Source organism: Gavialis gangeticus, unplaced genomic scaffold (genome assembly GCF_001723915.1).
Source record: "Gavialis gangeticus isolate Ggan-Ray unplaced genomic scaffold, GavGan_comp1, whole genome shotgun sequence".
Lineage (NCBI taxonomy): Eukaryota > Metazoa > Chordata > Crocodylia > Gavialidae > Gavialis > Gavialis gangeticus.
The window spans coordinates 3852282-3872191 of record NW_017729003.1 but is presented as its reverse complement, the minus strand read 5'-3'; the positions used below and the strand labels follow the sequence as shown (position 1 = coordinate 3872191).

Genomic DNA, 19910 nt, shown 5'->3' with positions numbered 1-19910 from the left:
TGCTCCCTCTTCCCTTCCCCCCCCCCGAGCCTACTTAACCCTATGCTCCCAAATCTCCCCCCCATTAGTACCCCCATCTCAGCTATCTTAGATTGGGTAGCTATTTGTAACTCAATTTAATCTCTCCCTAACCTCCCCAAGTACCTGTATGCAGCCATAGTGTGCACTAAGAAATTAATATGCAGTAGCTAGCACATTGTAATTTCACAACTTCATTTCTTCTATATTCTATATTTCTTCAATATTCCCATGTAGAGAAGCCCTAACATGCTGACCTTTAAAATGTACCTTAATAATAATGCATCTTTCTCTTTTCTGTTAGGCTACTGATGCAGATGCTGGAATAAATGGTCAAGTCCATTACAGTTTGGCAAACTTCAACACTCTTTTTCGTATCACAGCAAATGGTAGCATTTACACAGCAGTTAAACTGAATAGAGAAGTTAGGGACTATTATGAACTTATTGTTGAAGCAACAGATGGAGCTGTGGACCCCCGTCGTTCAACATTAACTGTGGCAATCAAGGTTCTGGATATTGATGACAACAGTCCTGTGTTTACTAATGCATCCTACACAGTCTCTGTTCCAGAAAATTTACCCCCTGGCACAGTTTTCTTACGATTAGAGGTGAGCCATTTTGGATTAAAGGTTTGCTCCACAATGCTGTTATTTGTATATGAGGTAACCAGTTGCTAGTAAGACCAAAGTAAAAGATTAAAAATTAGTGGGGAAAAGTGGTACCTAAGCTAGCCCATCTTTTGCAAATGTGTGATCTTTGCATAGATGAAAGAAAAAATAGACATACATTTTTCATTTCTATGAATTAAAAAAAAAAAAAAGAATTTGGAAAGCCAACATGATTTGAAAAGCTAACCACCTTGTAAGTACAATACTTTTGAAGTACATTGAAACAATATGAGAAATTTTAAACGTCTATTAAATTTCTATTGCGGTTCCACCATATTGATCTTCCAAGTTTACTGGGCGCGTTTACATGAGACACTACTGCACGTCATTACTGCATATTTGGTTAGTTACTTGTATTAGGAAATACTAAATAAATATGCAGTAACTGGAGTTACTGTGTAGTTGCAGTGGTGAAAGTCTTTTAGGTGATGCTAGTGCACAGTAGTCTAATAATATGGCACGTTAACTTATTAGCACTGTCCATGTTGTGATGCACTACTGTGCAATATTTTTCAGGTACTACACAGTCAGCATTTTTTGTAGATGTGCGCACTTTAATAGTTTTAATGCAAACTTCTGTAACTACATGGGAAATATATTTGTTATCTTAAAAGCGGCAGCAAGTTTCCCACCAATCACCAAGATAGTTGGAGAAAAAACAATTGACAATATGTAATTGAAATGAAAGAAACAATGAAAAGACAAGAAAATTAAAAGTTCTTAGTGGTATCAAAGAAATTAAAAGTTGGGGGGAAGAGGAAATCATAATAATGTAGTTTTCTATGTGTTATACACTATTAGCTTAAAAATAATTTTTCTTTCCCCCCTCCTGCTTGGTTTACTCTAGGCAAAAGATGTTGACCTTGGTTCAAACGTTAGTTATCGCATACGGACTCAGGAAGTTCTAGAGTTTTTTGCACTGAATAAGTTTACAGGAGAGCTGTCACTTTTGAAGTCCTTGGATTATGAGTCATTTGTTGGCACAGAAGCAACCTTTACCTTCCTTGTAGAAGCCTTTGATATTGGGGGCACTATGCCTCCAGGTCTGGCTTCTGTCACAGTCATAGTAGAGGTAAGTGGCAAACTCTCAGTTGATATCATCCTTTCCTTTGTTACAAAATATTCTAAAAACTCTTCAGGTGTTTTGATTAATCAGCGTCTTCGTTTTCTGCCTATTTTGCCCTGTCTCCCTCACTTTTCTTGTATGCAAAACTGTATTTTTACACAGCAGTAACTTACTTTTGAAAGGGTTGAAATAGATAACTATATAATTACTTTGAACCTTATGCAAGTACATAATAATGTGCTGGTTCCTAGATTTAGGAATTAAAATAAAGATTTGTGAATACTTTATAAATGAATAAACATTTAATTCTTTATGATTCCCAAAAGGTTTAAATATTCTTATGGGATTGCTTGGAAAAATGGTGCCAACATTTTTCATTTTAACATCTCATAAATAGCAATTTTATAAACAATTCTTATGTATCAAGTGCTGATGAAGCACACTATATCTTACATTTCAATTTTTTGCTGCATAAAGATACAGCCTTACAAAGGAAAGTAGCTTTTTTCTTCTTAAACAAAAATATAATCTTTATGTAGTGACTGTCAGTTTGAACTTGAGTATGTAACCTCACATCTCTGTGCTGCTTTAACTTATTCTTCATCTGGCAAATGGGGATAATGGTATTATTTGGAAAGCATTTAAAGATCCACAAAAGGGAGTATTATATAAGAACAAAATAGCTATATTTTTCCTCCTTTTCATGAACTGACTCATGCAGTCGCATCTCTGAAGAGAAGCCATTTTAGAATCCTTTATCAGATGATGATTCCTGATCTTTCATGACTACAGGAGAGGTGGTCCAGCACTTGATTCTTGCTTCACTTTGTGTAGTTTTGTGATAGAATTGCAATGAGCTCAGAGAAAAATGGAGTTAGGTCATCAACATTTTCTTTATGCAATAAAAGTTGGCATGTTGGCAAACATGTGAAACTTGCAATTTAGTGCAACAACGTTCATATCTGGAGACCTGAGTTCAGGTATACTTTTGGCTATAACAGAAATCATTATGTTGGTTTTAATGTAGTGGGTGTTTGTCCTCTCTTTAAATTGCTGCAAACTTGTGAATGATTGAGTTTGATTTTCATATTCTGCTGTACTTAGAAGAATCCTGATTCTGGGAAACATCACTGAGTGTTTGTTTTGAAAACAGAAGTGCATTGATTACAAGGTTTTTACAGTCTGTCAACTATTGCCTATACCATTTCTTTTTGACTTCCTTCACTTGCAGATCACTGATTCAGGTTCAGCTAGTGTTCCATAATAATCCTAACTCTTTTAGTATGCTCTCTGAGTCTGTGCAATCAGAATTTGCCAATCCATTATATTTTTAAGGATAATTTGTCAAAAACTGAACAGTCATAGATCATTTTGTCTGAAGCTCCTTACTCCAAAGAGGAAATGAATTTCCTTAGGAAGGTACAGAATTCCTTGCAATCCTTAAAAATGTCTTAAAGGAACAGCAATTCATTATTATTTATTGGTGTTGCTATAATGCAACTCAAGAACTAAAACCCCACTGTGCTATAAGACATGCAAAGGTGAAACAAAAAGATAGGTCAAGATGTCTGAGCTAACAGGCTAGGTAGAAAAATTGTGACAACAAATGGCTATACAGAAAAGATGAGGTTGAAAGGGACATCTTCTGACCCTCTATAAGGGCAGCCATGGGTTCTTCATTACAGGACATTTTAAGTCAAAATAGGATTTTTTTCTTTCTTTTTATAAGATATATGCGGTAGCTCAAGCAAGAATTTATTCAGGGAAATGCATGTATTATGTAGAGGTCAGGTTACATGCTCACAGGGGGCCCTTCAGGCAATGAATATAGGAGGAAAATGATTCAGTATTAATCAATATGACAGATATCCACCTCAAGTTACTGCCACTCTACCTGGTTTCAAGTTTGTTTTAGGAATTTATGCAAAGGAAGTTTCAAGTAGGGATTTGAAGCAAAATAATGAAATATCTTTGCAGATGTATTTTGGGTGCTTTTCCCAAGCTGGAGGGGTATGGAGGCTAATGCAGTGCTGCTTGTTTGAAAACTTAACAAATTAGTGATAGAACTAAATATCACAGACTGAACTGAAGGCACATGAAAAACCTCAACTTTCTCCCCACTATTTTGCTGCTTGTCTCAAGGAATTTGCCTATGGGAAGCCTCACCTCAACCTGCCCTTAAATCGGAAAATCCAGGACCATCAAGGTAGAATTTTTGCCAGCTCCATGAAGGTCTCCCTTTCAGTCATCCAAAAATTATGCCCTCCCACTCCCCCTCCCAGCCCGCAGCAATTGAAGAGGTGTGCCTGGAGTATCAATTGCTCTGAGACCACACTTTACCATAGCCAGCTACTAACTCAACAAAACAGCAAATTGATTTATTACATAGAAGAAAATAATTGTACAAGAAAAAGTTGGCTATATCGTTTGGAGACAAAGTACAAAAAGCATATAAAATGCCCCTCCCTCTTTCCTGACTACCATACAGTCCTTTAGAGAGTCCTACTAAATGAACAGAGCCTGGGAAACCAGCAGGAAGAATTAAAAGTCCTTGAACAATCTCAGGACTATGACATGATTGGAATAACAGATATTTGAAAGGACAGGCAGGGGAAAAGAGGAGAAGGAGTTACACTTTATGTAAAAGAGCCATATGATAGCTCAGAGCTCCAATATGAAGCTGGAGATAGTCCTGTTGAGAGTCTCTGGGTTAGGGTCAGAGGAGAAAGCAACCAGGGTGATGTTATGGTGGGGGTCTGCTATAGACCACCAGACCAGAAGGAAGTGGTGGATAAGGCTTCTTTCAAACAGCTAGTGGAAGTTTCCTGATCACAGGCTCTGGTTCTCAAAGAGGTCTTCAATGACCCTGACATCTGCTGGGAGGGCAATACAGCAGTACACAGACAATCCAGGAAGTTTTTGGAGAGTACTGGGGACAACATCCTGGTTCAAGTGCTGGAGAGGCGAACTAGGAGCCATGCTCTTCTTGACTTGCTGCTTACAAACAGGGATGACTGGTGAGCAATGTAGTAGTAGATGGCAACTTGGGATGGCAGTGACCATGTGGTGACTGAGTTCAGAAACCTGAGGAATGGAAGGAAGGAGAGCAGCAGAGTAAGGACCCTGGAGTTCAGAAAATCAGATTTCAACTCACTCAGGGAACTCATAGTCAGGATCCCCTGGGAAGCCATTCTGAGGGGGGGGGAGCTAGCAGTACAAGAAACCTGACTGAGAGTGCAGCAACAAACCAACCCAATGTGGAGGAAGACTAGCAAGTATGGCAGAAGACCAGCTTGGCTTAGCAGGAAACTCTTCAATAAAGTCAATCACAAAAAGGAAGCTTATAAGAAGTGGAAACTTGGACAAATAACTAGGAAACAGCATTGCTCAGGCATGCAGGGATAAAGTCAGGAAGGACAAAGTGCATTTGGAGTTGCAGCTAGCAAGGGATGTGAAGGGTAACAAAAAGGGTTTCTACAAGTATATCAGTAGCAAGAAGAGGATCAGGGAAAGTGTGGGTCCCTTACTGAATCCCGGTGAAAACCTTGTGACAAAGGATGCAGAAAAGGCTGAAGTGCTTAATGCCTTTTTTGCCTCAGTCTTCACAGGCAAGTTCACCTTCCAGACTACTGCATCTGGCAGCACAGCTTGGGGAGGAGGTGAGCAGCCCTCAGTGGTAAAAGAACAGGTTAGGGACTATTTAGAAAAGATGGATGTGTACAAATCCAAGAGGCTAGATGGGATGCTTCCAGGGGTTCTGAGGGAGTTGGCTGACATGATTGCAGAGCTGTTGGCAACTTTGACAACTGTTGGCATCTTTGACAACTCATGGCAATCAGGAGAGGTCCTGGATGACTGGAAAAGGACAAACAGAGTGCCCATCTTTAAGAAAGGGAAAAAGGAGGATCCAGGGTACTACAGACCAGTCAGACACCTGAGTCCTTGGGAAAGTCATGAAGCAGGTCATCATGGAATCTATTTGTAAGCACTTGGAGGAGAAAAAAAATTAGGAACAGATGCCTGACAAACCTGATTGCCTTCTATGACAAGGTGACTTGTTCTATGGATACAGGGAGAGCAGTGAATGTGGTATACCTTGATTTTAGCAAGCTGATGGGTTTTGGTTGTAGCTGTGTTGATCTAAGGACATAGGCAGGCAAGCCTTCATTTTAGCAAGGCTTTTGATACAGTCTCCCACAACATTCTCATAGGCAAGCTAAAGAAGTATGAATGGACAGTATGGTGGATAGAAAATTGGTTGGAGCATAGGGCTTAGAGAGTAGTAATCAATGGCTCGATGTCTAGTTGGCAGCCAGTATCAAGTGGAGTGTCCCAGGGGTTGGTCCTGGGGCTGATTGATTCTGTATCTTCATCAGTGACCTGGAATATGGAATATTGTTCACCCTCAGTAAGTTTGGAGGTGACACCAAGCTTGTGGGAAATAGTAGATACACCGGAGGAGAGGGCCAGGATTCAGAGTGCCCTAGACAAATTGCAGGATTGGGCCAAAAGCAATCTCATGAGGTTCAACAAGGACAAATACAAAGTCCTGCACATAAAAAAAAAAAATCCCATGCACCAGTACAGGCTGGGGGCTGACTGGCTGGGCAGCAGCTCCGCAGAAAAGGACCTAGGGGTTATAGTGGACAATAAGCTGAATATAAGCCAGCAGTTTGCCCTTGTTGCCAAGAAGGCTAGGGGCATACTGGACTGTATTGGTAGGTGTGTTACAAGCAGGTCAAGGGAAGTGATTCTTCCCCTCTGTTCAGCACTGGTGAGGCTACATATGGAGTACTATGTTCAGTTTTGGGCACCCTGCTACAGGAAGGATGTGGACAAATTGGAGAGAGTCCAGCAGAGGGCAACAAAAGTGGTTCGGGGGCTGGGGGCACATGACTTCTGAGGAAAGACTGAGGGAACTGGGCTTATTTAGTCTAGAGAAGAGGAGCCTGAGAGAGGGTTTAAAAGAGGATGGAGCTAGACTGTTCTCAGTGGTGGCAGATGACAGAAGGAACAATGGTTCAAGGGAATTTTAGGTTAAAGATTAAGGAAAAATGTTCTCACTAGGAAGGTAGCAAAACACTGGAACAGTTTACCCAGAGAGGTGGTGAAAGTTCCAAATATATCTTCATAAGATGCTCTGAACTCCAAAATCATTCCTGTTTTTAGGATGGGTTCATGATACTGGTATCCTGGGCCAACTGAGACAAGACTCATCATTTTGGTAGCAAATCAGTATTTAAGTAGCAAATAAAAAATGTGTGTAGTGTCCTGAAAGGCAAACATTTGTTTGGTGTGGCAGACAAAGAGAAAGCAGTGGGTGGATTAAAAAGGAGGGTTTACATCATCAAAGTGATGGGGTAAGAATTCTGAATTCTGAAGTGGAATATGATTGCATTCATCAAGGCAAAAAAAAAGGTGCCTAGACAAGAATTTTAACTTTGTGACTAGAAATTTAGCTATGCGTGTAGCTGTTTTGCAGAAGGAGATGTTTACAGAAAGACTCAGCAAGATTATTTTGACGTGTAGTTTTTAAAAGAATTTGAAGGCTTAAGGTCTAAAATAACACCTAGCTTACAGGGCTAAATGGCAGTAATAATGATGATTTTTGTCCATGGTGACTGAAAGATGTAGGAAAGCAGGATGGGGGAAAGATTAAGAGGAGATGTCACAGAGGGTCCAAAATTTCAGTTTGTACAGGTCTGGATTGGAGAGACAAATCTGTTAGTTGTCAGCATATAGGTGCTGAATGTATGTTTCTGGATAAGATTACCCAGAGATAGAAGAGAAGGGGACCAAGGATAGAGTGCTGTGGAAATCCTAAATGGGGATGGGTCCTCCAAAAGACTTGCAGAAGGAGTGATCAGAAAGCCTGGAAGAGAACAGAGTTATGAAAGGCAGGGAGGACAAGATTTTAAGAAAAAAGCCTAGTCATCTATGTTAAAGGTAACTAGCAGTTTAAGGAGGGTGTGGCGGAACGTTGGTTCCTGAGATTTGTCTCAGAAGTGGTTAACAGAAACCTTAGTAAGAGTAGTTTCAGTGGAGTCCAATGGATGGAAACTAGATTGAAAAGTCTAAGATGGAACTGGAAGAAAGGAACTTCATTCCATAATGGCAGATGAATGCTCAGTTTGTCTAAAGATGAGAAGATTAAGGTAGGTAAGAAAAAGTGGGAGAAACAAAACTGAAGAAATATATTTTCAAGACATGGCAGGATGCACAGTTTTTGGGACTGGGCATCAGATTCTCAGATCTGAATTCCTCAATCATATTAAAATATAACTCCAGCCGGGCTCATCCCATCCTGAGCGACATGGCTCCACCGCCGCTTCTGCTGGCTGGTGCAGACCCAGCCAGGCTCCTCCCGTCCCCAGCAGCTCGTGGGAACCCGGCTTCAGCCGCATGCTGCTCCAGATGGGATGGACCCAGCCGGGTCAGCACCAGCCAGGAAAAGTGGCATGCAGCTGAAGCTGGCTTCCCACAAGCTGCTGGGGATGGGAGGAGCCCTGCCGGGTCTGCACTGGCCAGCAGAAGTGGCGGCGGAGCCGTGTGCTGCTCAGGATGGGACAGGATGGGATGAGCGTGGCCAGAGCAGCAGGGGCTCAGCTGCATTTTCCCCCTGCCTGTGCCGGTCAGTCCCGAGCAGCACATGGCTTTGCCGCCATTTCTGCTGGCCAGTGCAGACCTGGCCAGGCTCCTCCCGTCCCCAGCAGCACACGGGAATCCAGCTGCTCTGGATGGGACAGACCCGCCCAGGTCGGCACCAGCCAGCAGAGGCGGCGGAGCCGTGTGCCGCTCAGGACTGACAGGCGCAGGTAGGGGGAAAGTGCAGCTGAGCCCCTGCTGCTCCAGCTGGACTCATCCTGAGGTTCATTTAATGTTTGTAAATGCTTGGAGAGCCCCACATAGATGCACTGCATAGAAACGCAAAATATATTTTGACTTATTTCGTTGGCACCTTGGGCTGCGATTTTCAAAGCTGAGTCAAAAGGCCAACTTCCATTAAAATGAATGGGATTTAGAGGGCTCCAAATCTTTTATGACAACTTTGTAACATGCCTATCTACCCCTTTTTGCAAATCTCAGCCATAGTTTGGAAGCTCAGCCAAAGAACATAAGAGCTTCTAAACATAAGAGCATAAAAAGTGCCATGCTTGGTGAGTCCCATGGTCCATCTAGCTCAGTATCCTGTCCCGAACAGTGGCAGAGGTGGATGCTATAGAGGGAGAGTTTTGAATTGGTTAGACCCATTTCATTGTCACTTTCTGCAACTTCATTGGTGTCAAAGGTCACATGACATCACTTCCTGCAAGGTCTTTGAATATGGCTCGCTGGCCCACTGGCTGATAAAAAGTTCATGATCCAGCCCCATATTCAAAAAGGCTGGATACCCTTGATGTATGGTAATCTGTCAGAAAGTTTGAAATGACAGTTTGTGGTCCCAAAAAGGTTGTGAACCATTACTTTTGATAACCAAGAGTTGATGTAGCTACTGGCCTAGAGACACCGCTTTATATTCCTGGACTTATATTTGGACTTGAAACCACATAATCTATTGTGTTGGCATGTCTCAAATGCCACCATAGGCTCTTCCTTAGGGCATAGACAGAGACAGGTTTATTCAGGTGTGAGTATATCTTAAAGACTTCAACTTTGCTTTATGGAATAGTATGTTCCACTTCCTTCACTTGGCCAAATATGTCTTGTATGGGGAACGCTGACTGGGTTTTTAACCTTTGTCTCCACTTGCTTTAATAATTGGCTTTTGCCAATCCATGCCATGCACACACTGGGGTGCACATCCCTTCTAGTGTACATTTCTATGAAAAGGAAGACAACATGACCAATTGTCCACATTTTCACTTTTCCTCCTGGCCAACTTGGCAATGTGGACTCCAAGAGTAGGTGGGAATCCAGTAGGATGCCCTGGGCAACCCAGGAGGCCTGCACCTGTCAATAGGACCTGATCCTTCCCTCTATGGAGCTCTCCTGTCCCTGCCACCTGATGCAAGCCCTCCACCCCAGGCACTCTGCCCATTGTATCCTGCTGCCTGCCGTTGGTGCTGGATTCCAACAGGATGTGCTGGGCAGCCTGGAAGGCCTGCATGAGGCATGGGGGCCCAATCTTTCCCTCTATATAGTGTTCCCATCCCCACTGCCTGGCACAAGCCTCCCAGACCACCCGACACACCCTGTCAGAGCCTGGCACCAGCAGCAGCTAGCAAGATGGGCAGTCCAGGGGGATAGTGCCAGGTGCTGGGGCCTGATCCTTTCTTTAGTGAAGTTGGCCTGACTAAGCAGGGACAGGGAACCCCACTTGTGGTGCAAGGCTCCCATCTTTGGAGGGCCAAGACCTGGGGGGGGTGGCTTTGTTCCACTCTTCCCCTTGAAGGTCAGAGGCAAACAGTCATGGGGGCAGGGCTGTGCATCTATATCTGCCAGCAGGAGAGGTGGAAAGAGAACATCCCATGCCATGGCCCACCCCCTAGCTGGGCAGACCCTAGTTCAGGGAGAGCTTGGGACCAGGACAGGGATCGTTCCTCCACCTCTCCTGCGCTGATCTGATGGGATGCAGGGCTGGGGAGCAGAGGCTTTGCTGCCTTAGCTCTGTGACAGCCTAGGGGCTGGGCCAGTCTGGCTCTGCTGAAACAGAGGAGCACTGGCAGAGGCTAGCCTGCCTGCCCTGTGAGAGGAGAGGGGATAGTGGGGGGGAGGGGGCTGCAAACCATCTTGGGATGCCAGAAGACTGTGAATTATCTTGATTTGGGAGGGAATCTGGGACAGAAGTTCAATAGACCAGTCTAACTTAAAATGATTAAATCTGAAACTACATCCATCCAGGTCTATCTATCTTTAAATAATTCAATCTGAAACTACATCCATCCAGGTCCATCCAGGTTGAAACTGTTCCAGTCACTTATATCAGTTTATGTGTAATTTCTGTCCCTAGCCAAAGTCCTAATGAGTCTTCTGATTTTTGGCTGGCAGAATATCAGTCTTCCAAATGAACCTCTGGCTATAAATTAGTCTGTGGTCAGAGAATATCATTTCTTTTTAAATTCTGCTCTCAGTAAAATATATAAACTAGAAACAGAAAATTCTATCCATTTTAAAAGTAAATTCTGAATTTTAGAAACTGTAAAGTCTAACTTGTGCACTGTTTCATTGTGGCCTTCCACAACAGAGGCATAATTTGTTTCAGACTGGGAATTCACTGTGTCTGAATGGGTTGAATAGTTAATAAAAGGTGACTGAATTCATCACCTGTCCTAGATTATTATTGTGCTTAACAACCTCTCCAGAGAATAAATGGTTCCCCAAATTAGAAGATATCTTTTCCTGTTTCTAATTTTTACACTGTTTCATAAGTGAAATGTAGGAGGGGCATGGGGGTGGGGGACATGGCTCCACCTGATATTGGCTGCCGCCAGCTGGGGAGTGGGAGGTGATGGCCAGTGCCCTCCCTGAGAATGTGGGGGTGCCAAGAGAAGTACCAGCTGCACTTCCACTAGTGGTGGGTATTAGCTGCCAGGGGACCCTCCCTCCCCCTTCAGTTGGCGATCCACCACTGGGGGACCCTCCCCGGTTGGCAGTCAGCTGCTGGTGCTCCCCCACCATCAGGAGGCACCAGTCGCCCATGCACTGTTTATTAACATATTATGTTTATTATTTTTTTTTAAAACCATTGTTATGGTAAGATAGCTTTATAAAGTTAAAGAGAAGCTAAAGTTAACTTTACCCAGTTCATACCATTCTTGGTTGAAGAATACATACAGCTAAATTAATATTATATGAATATTTATCAAATGATGCCTCTAAGGGCCCTTCCAGAGCTGCAGGAAAGGTATGATGGGGTCAGATGCATGATCCACACAATCATACTTCCTGCCATAGCTACACACGCATATTAGGAGGTGTGACTGTGAGATCACACATCACATCCTATCACACTTTATTGCTAATGCAGGGGAAGCCCAGGATCCTTGCGTCTGAACCAGTCAGGAGTGAGCTCCCATGATTGGTAGCTCCCTCAACTGATGGGACTTCCAGCTGCAGAGATGCTCCAAGCAGCTGGAAGCCTGTGCATGGGGAACTTCTACAGCTGGAAGCTCTGTCAGCTGATGGGGATCCAAGCTGCAGGGGCATGTTTTCCTGTGGCTGGGAGCCTGGGTCATCTGTGAGCTCCCAGGCTCAGAGGGGCAAATGAGCTCCTGATCAGCTGATGGGGCTCACAGTCATAGGGGCTCCTGGCCACATGTTCAATTAAAGGCATGATAGGAACGAGCCACAAAGTTATTATACAATTATTGTGGAACAAGTTTGTGGCTTAGCCCTCCTTTTATTGTGCTATTAATTGTTTGAATGTGTGGTTGGGTAGTTAACTGGTTAGTTGTGGCCTAAGTGAAACGTGTGGCAGGGGCCTAAAGAACTGAGTACATAATGATTTCCTCTTTTTATTCTTAACATAATTGTGTCTCTGCTATCTTGTACTCCCTCACTAGTTTTTTGCAATCTCTTGTCTCTCATTTTAAATTGTGGTACAAAATGTTTGGAGCAGAAGTTATTATTTTTTTAAACTATAGTACCTAAAATAATAGGGCCCTTCTCTGTAATCAGAGAATTCTATGACCTAATACAGGACAAATAAATAATAATTGTATACATTTCAGGACAATCCATATAGCAAGTTTGCCTACTAGCTTTGCTTAATACTCTGTGCATGCATCTACATGAGATGATGAGTGCACAGCAGCCTGGCGCTGCTATGCAGTAGTCTCACATGGCAAAACCTGTGCTGAGATGCTACTGCACGGTCGCCTCATTTAAAAGGCATTCACCAGTGCTGCTGCACAGTACTCCGGTTACTGTGCATTTATTTAGTACTTGCATATATAAGTGTAATATATACTGCATATAATGACTCAACTGAGAGTGTAGACACTCCCAGACTGGGGCATACTTTTAGCAGTCTGTAATACTGGAAATATCATAGAAAGAATTAATTCCCCAGTCTAGTGTGATATATTAATACACATCAATAAAAAGATTGTATAATGTACTAATACACATCAATAAACAGATTGTTCTACAAGTTTGTCAACATTACCCAGAGTATCCAAACCACAACTGTCAAATTAATTTTCTGTGACAACTATGACATTGAAAAAATATCTCACTTTAAGTACTCCTACTGCTTTACTGACAAGAGTTTTATTTTTGGACAGTTGTTATATATTGAAGACATTTTCATATTGAAGCTTGAGGAGAAAATATTGTAGCTGTCACTGTTCTGCTAAAAGCATGTCTACATGACTTGTGTCATCTGGGATTTTGTATACTGTTTTTCGGTCAATTCCACTTTATAATAAGTCCACAATACTTTGTATCCCAATAAAAACCTATCCATGTGAAGCATCCTTTGCATGAAGCATGTGGATTTTTAATAAACAATAATTTCCAATTCAATTTATAAAAGGAAAATTAAACAGTACTAGTAATAGTTTATTTACAGCTTTTTGCCCAAACAGTACAATAAATGAACAATAAAATGTATATATAATAATTTTTATAATGAATACATTTTTGCTAAATGATAAAAAAATAACTTTGAAAATAATACATGATTGAAATTGGTTCAATTTCAATTTTCACCTAGAATACTAGGATTAGTACTGTAAATTATGTAGTTGTTTTAGGTATATAATTGAAAAGAATTAATAAAATAATAAATGGCCAAATTGTACTCATAACATTTAGTCTTAATGAAGTCAACTGATGGTACACATAGATACTAATCAATATGATAAAAATTGCTGAATTGGAGGCTTTTATATACTATATGTTTATTAATTCTTCAAAAACAATGGTTTTAGGAGTACATTTGGATTTCTTCACCATATTACCATCCCTCGATAAATTCTTAACACATTCCTTTACTTACAGAGAATTATTTGGAGATTTCTTTACAAAGAAATAAAAAAAAAACCCTTCCATTGAAAATTTCTTTACTGAATTGGTTGGCATTGCTTATCTCTGCATAGTCCCTCTGCATTCAAGTCAAAAGTAGCATCCTTATCACAGAAATACAAGGTTCCAATTAAGCTGAATTACAGCTTATTTTTCAGTTTGGTGGATAAACTGGGTTTTTTAAAGGGAAAACAAGAAAAGTGCTTGATGGAATGAAAAATTTAATTCAGCTCCAAATAGTATATTTATTTTCTGGTCACTTGTGATGAAGTGAAGGAAATGAAAGAGTATATATGCACAAAGCTGGAACTAGTGGTGTTTGCCTCTCAACTAGATATCCGGTTGTTAGGGCACTGGTTCAAGGTGTGGGAAGCCTGACTTCATATTTTTCTATGGCACTTGAGAGAACTTGAACAAAGGCTATTGACAATCTAAGATGGTACTTAACCACCAAACTTGAAAAATAAATTGAGGGGGGTGTACCCATTCCATTGATGATCATGTGCCACTTTTTAAGAAATCTATAGGTAATCATTGAGGCAAAGTGAGAGAAACTCACCAAATCAGTGGTTAGACCCCAAAAGTGCAAGGTGGTTCCACCTTGAGTTCTAGCTCCTGCTTAATAATTTTTCATGTAGCCCAGGAAGAACATTCAATATAAAATATAAGACAAATGTACCAAGTTAACAATATAAATGTCGTTAACTTAAGCTTTTTAAGGCACTTTTGAAGGGCTTTAAAGTCCCAAGTAGAGGAGGAAATTGAAAAAAAATCCCATCTCTTTTTTGTGAAGATATTACTTGAAGTGAAAGAGTGGTACTGGTTTAAATCTATACATTGATACATGTAGCAGTGTTGTAGCATTATTATTGCCTTAATGGGCCATGAAATACATAAGAGGCAAGATTTGTGAGATTATTGGACCAACTGTGTAGTTGGGAGAGATATTAGACAAGTTTCAGGCACAGAAGGTCACCAGAGGTCTTCAAAAGCTCCTTAAATATCTCTCTTAACTATACAGTTGGCCCAGTAGAAGGTTTTACCTAAATATACTGCTTCTTGTCTATTGATACATGGCAGGGTGAATGCTTCAGCAAATAATTTTAGTTAAATCCAGCAAACTCCTGATAATGATGATGAAATTATTTTGGCTCTATATCTCTAGTGACTTCTTTTAACGTAATACGTGCATTGTATGTGTACCACTGTATCTTCTCTTTAGTACCATTTATTCCCTAAAACAGTTATTTCTGTCTCTCTTACTTGAATATTCCTATAAACCCCACATGAAAGGAATGTCTAAAAAAGCAGCAGGACAGAACTTTCATGAGGGTGCAAAAAGAAAGAAAGAAAGAAAGAAACTGCATACAGTTCTCCAAGAACTGTAAAAGTTTTTAAAGTGTTTCTTTTTCTTGTCCTGTTACAGGAATAATCTACGTGGCATTGAACTGTGCTTCCAATAAACAGCTTTAACTATTATCAAATTTCTCAACTTCACTTCACTGTTTAATTGCCTGCAAAATCCATTTATTGCCTCGTATACTCTACCATGAACATTATCCCTTAATTTAATAATTAGCTACTTTAGGGCTTGCAGAGCATTAAATACAAAAAAAAGATGCTGTTACACCATGTTGACAACATGAATGCAATAAACTTATGTTTTGTTTAGTTAAAAAAGAGGAGTAGAATATTTTTGTGCAGCAGTATAAAAAAGTTTTCTATCTTATTTTCTGTAAAAAGTTTGTAATACGTAGTGTATAAGTAGCATCACGTAATGTGTAGCAGCATTTAGATAGTTTTTGTTATACTATGTAAAAGGTTTTTCTGTTAACTGGGTCTTATCACTTCTTTCTGATAGCCAATTCCATAAATGTTGCTCTTGTTTCCCTTCTCCATTGATCATTTACTTTATCCTTTTGTATCTTTCAGTTTTATCTTTCCTCTGTAAGTAGGAAGAAACAATATTTTGAAGTTTAAGTGTGTATTTTACCATCCTGACATTACCATCTATCTTCTAAATAGCAAGACACTCCAGATTTTATCTTTCCTATTAGGAATTAGAACATCCAAATCCCTTTCCAAATACCATAACTCTTGGAGGAGAAACTCCGAAATTAACACAATATTTATATTCCATTGAAATGGTGATCTTCTAAGCTTCTTTGACCAGGTTTGGATGTGATGACTGCTAGACAAGTGCTCTAGTATTTGTGATTATAGAGGAGGAAGTCTCTCTCTGTCTCCTTTTTTGAAGTAAGGATACTAATATAGAAATATTAGTATCTTTACTTCACAACTCTTATACCTCATAGGAAGCATTTTTACCAGTACTGTCAAAGCATGGCCACCTTCTTCACAGGCCAAAAGAAAATATCTTAAATTTATCTAATCTGGAATTGTAGGACGTTGGTGGGGAAGAAAAAGCACCATGCCCACAGTTTTCAGCACATGTTTCAGCACATACTTTTAAGGAATTAATCCTCTAGTTACATATTTATGTATGGCAGTATGTTCAGTATAATGAAATAAATGGACCTGATTTTACTGTCTCTGAAAAGATGATAAATAAAAATTGTTTGAGTTTACAGCAGTGTGAATGAAAGGACAATAAATGGCCTTAACGGCATACTTAATATGGACATAAAATTAGGACCTTGTTACACCGTATGCTGTGAGCTGCACAGATGTTGATTGGTGTTAGTGCTAGCTTGTTTGGAGCAGTCACACCCTTAGTCTTCTCTGACTGCTTCCAACCTGCACACCTGTGACTTGCCACTAGAGGGCTGGTGAGCAGGGTCAGGACTGGGAGATGTAACTGTGAGTTGCCATTAAAGGGCTTGTGAGCCAGGACAGGCTTCTATCCTTATTCTGTTGTTGTGGGTGTGAGAAATCCTGGCACGCTAGAATACTTCAACTTGGGTAGCACATCTGTGGGGAGGGGCCACACCTTACTGGAACAGGAGCTGGGTAGTGTGGATCAGAGATAATTCTGCCCTAGAGTGGTGTAAATAGGAGCCCAATAATGCATGCTTTAAAATCACTTTAACATGTTAATGTGTGGATAATCACAAGTTAAGGGCTCTAGGAACCATCTAAAATTACCATGTAACAAGGCCCTTATACCCATCAATCACAGTTGAAACATCTAAAATTTAACTATAATGCAAATCCTTCCATGTCCATAAACTGTTTCAAGTAACTGTGATATGAAGCAAGTAGACAAATTCCAGTCCGCATTCTGCTTATCAGAATGTCAGTCCTCATGATATTTCATAAACATCCCAAATCCCAGCCCACTCAAGTTACTCACTCAACACGCAGCTGCTGACTCATCATATACTTGTCATTGCTAGATCTAACCTCAGGCCATGCAAATGAGCCAGCATATTTCATACATAAAACTAAAATAGAGTTTCAGATACTTTTACGACAGCTTAGAGATGATTTTCAACTAATATCAGATTCCAGTAGTGTCTCATCACTGTAAAAATGGAATTATATAGTGGTGAATCAAGAAACTGTTTATGTGGTGTTTAAAAGCTCAGCAGATAGAGGAAGTAGTAAAAATCTCATTATTTTATTTCAGATATTGGAGAGTTACACAACAGTGCAGTGCCAGAATATCAAATGTTCAGAGCTAAATGTAATTATTTCTTCTACTGTAAATCAGAGTTCCTGAAAGTATGTTATATGGCCACTATATTGGAAATGAATTCACAATTTCTTGACTGTGCCTGCTGTTTAATTATGCAGGCTGGAGTCTATATAGGCTTAGCTGCTTTTCTTGTTCAAATTAAACTGTACTTTTCTATGAAAAGTGCCTACAAAGTAGAAACCAATTACTAAAATATTAAAGTACCTCTTCCCATAAAACCTCATTATAGAAAGCATGAATTGATTATGTTATTTTATGGTCCTGTCCATTTCATGAAATATTTAAAGGCACAGAGCTTTTATATATAGAAACTGGAGTGGGCTGCACTCTAGTAGAGTTGCAATGAAGTGAAAATTAAATCCTTGGAAGAATAGCATCTATACTGCTGCCATGTTCCCCTGGAGTTTCATTAACAGAAGGCAGCTTGAATTCCAACAGGAGTTTTATACCAGCCCAGAAAGTGAAAGTGGCCTGTGCAACTCCTACCAAGTCTACATTTCTCTATACTCACATTTTTTTCTTTCACTTAAAGATCTACTATGCCATGGTACTCAGCAACAAGAAGATACAATGACAAATCTTTATTTCTGCCAAATGTCCATACATTATTGGCATCAATTGTATATTTTCTCTTCACTTGGCAAACATTATGGAAAGACTTGCCAAAGAGGTGCATAGCACTGCAATGGTCTAAGAATTTTTCATGGTCCAAGAATTGTTGACTTCTGTAGTTTAGGCAAACATGCCATTTTTTTTGACTAACAACAGAGCCACACCAGTGGAGTAAATCAAGGCCAGTACATGCAAATTTATTTGGGAGATAATGGGAAAGTCAGTGATAAACATGTGCATATTGACTATTTAATTAAGGATACCTTTTATCTTTGAAATGTATTCCCTTTCTTGGCACAAGCTTGAGCTTGATGTCTCTGTGTACTGTGAGTCCTCCTTTCCTTCTTATCTTGTGAGAAAGCAGGAAGCTTGAAAGGTTGGCTGGAGAAGGTAGGAGGTAAAGGGGGACTTTCAGTTTTTGATTTTTGAATCTCTGAGTTTACATTTGGTGTCTTTAGCTAGGGTAGAGGTACTACATTCTGGAAGCACTTGAGAAACTGTTTTTATTATATGAACAAGCCAATTGCCCATGACAATTGACATGGGGGTGGGGGGCCTGGATGGAGCGCTGCCACCCACCACCTCACGCTGATGCCCTGCTGGCCTCACCCCCCTGCTCTGTTATCTCTGTCCCTGAAGTCATGGCAGCACGCTGCTGCTGCCTCTGTCCAGAATGCTCTTGGAGCACTCTGATTGGTTGTTTCAGTAACCAAAGTACTCCAGGAGCATGACAGACAGACTAAGCCCTTTATTATATTAGAAAGCTACATTTTTAAGACAGTAAGAGCTCTAGATGGATGTTCTGCAGGGATGCAAACCAGTGTTCAAGTGACCTGACTCAGGTTAGGTGGCTTGCTATAAGCTCTTGTCATGGGATGGGGTCCCCAGGGATGGCCATGATGCCCCTAGGGCTCTGTGACCATGCCAATCTTGCCTGATGGGCACCTTTTTCCTCGCCTGACACGTGTTGCTGGCAATTATAATAAAGGGAGGCTGCCCTCAAGTTTATATTTAGACACAGTCCTGATGGACCCCACTGACCGCATGGACCCTTGGACCCCTTTTTGGGTCCTGATCAAAAATGGGTGTCTCACAGGACACCCTCAGCCTTATGGGGCTAGATGCATGGCTCCAAACCATCCCTTTACCATGCCCCAAGCCTCACGGATGACATTCACACATTGTCCCTCCAAGGCCTTAGTTTAACTTGGCCTCTGGTCATCACTGGGTTTTCCATAGCCCTGTCTCTCTCCCTGTGCCCCTTGGTGCTGGGCTCTCCACAGCCCTGTCTCTCCCTCTGTGCCCCCCTGGTGCTGGGACTCTCCACAGCCCTGACTCTGTCTCCCTCTGCACACCCTGGTGCTGGGGCTCTCCACAGCTCTGTCTCTCTCTCTCTCTCTGTGCCCCCGGTGCTGGGGCTCTCCACAGCTCCTTTGTCACTGTGCCCCTGATGCTGGGGTCTGCTCACCCCCTTTGTCACTGTGCCCCTGGCACTGGGGTCCCCACACTGTAGTGGGCCCCCAATGAGGCCTCCTCTTTCCCCAATAGCCTCAGCCTAATCCACCAGTCAGAACTAGAACAGACAGTCAAACATCTCCACTTAGCTTCCTCTAAGAGAGCTCCTTCCTCCTTGGCTGCTGACAGAGAACTGCTTTCTAGTCCCAGCCCTGGGGTTTATATGTGCCCCAGGCCCTGCCTTTTCCCGTCAGCTGACTGCCTGCAGGTGCAGGCTACATCCCTCATTCCTGCTGCCATAGTAACCTTGCAGCTGTGGGGTTCCTGACTGACCACTAGGGGCCTCTCTCTAGGCAGTTTCTGCCCTTAAAGGAGCGGGCACCTTAGTGCCCTGTGACAGCTCTCTAAACCTGAGTAAAGTTCTGCTGTGTGCAGGCATTCATACAAGAAGTCAGAGGTAAGCT

The 19910-nt window shown here is 41.4% G+C and overlaps 1 protein-coding gene across 4 annotated transcripts in view; it reads left to right on the top strand.

Moving 5' to 3' along the window:
- Positions 1 to 19910, top strand: part of PCDH15 (protocadherin related 15) — a 1188119-nt gene that overhangs the window by 846257 nt on the left and 321952 nt on the right. For all 4 annotated transcript variants that reach the window (XM_019507771.1, XM_019507770.1, XM_019507773.1 and 1 more), the window contains 2 exons: positions 323 to 628; positions 1536 to 1760. In XM_019507771.1, the coding sequence (XP_019363316.1) occupies positions 323 to 628; positions 1536 to 1760 (531 nt within the window). The remainder of the gene's footprint in view (positions 1 to 322; positions 629 to 1535; positions 1761 to 19910) is intronic.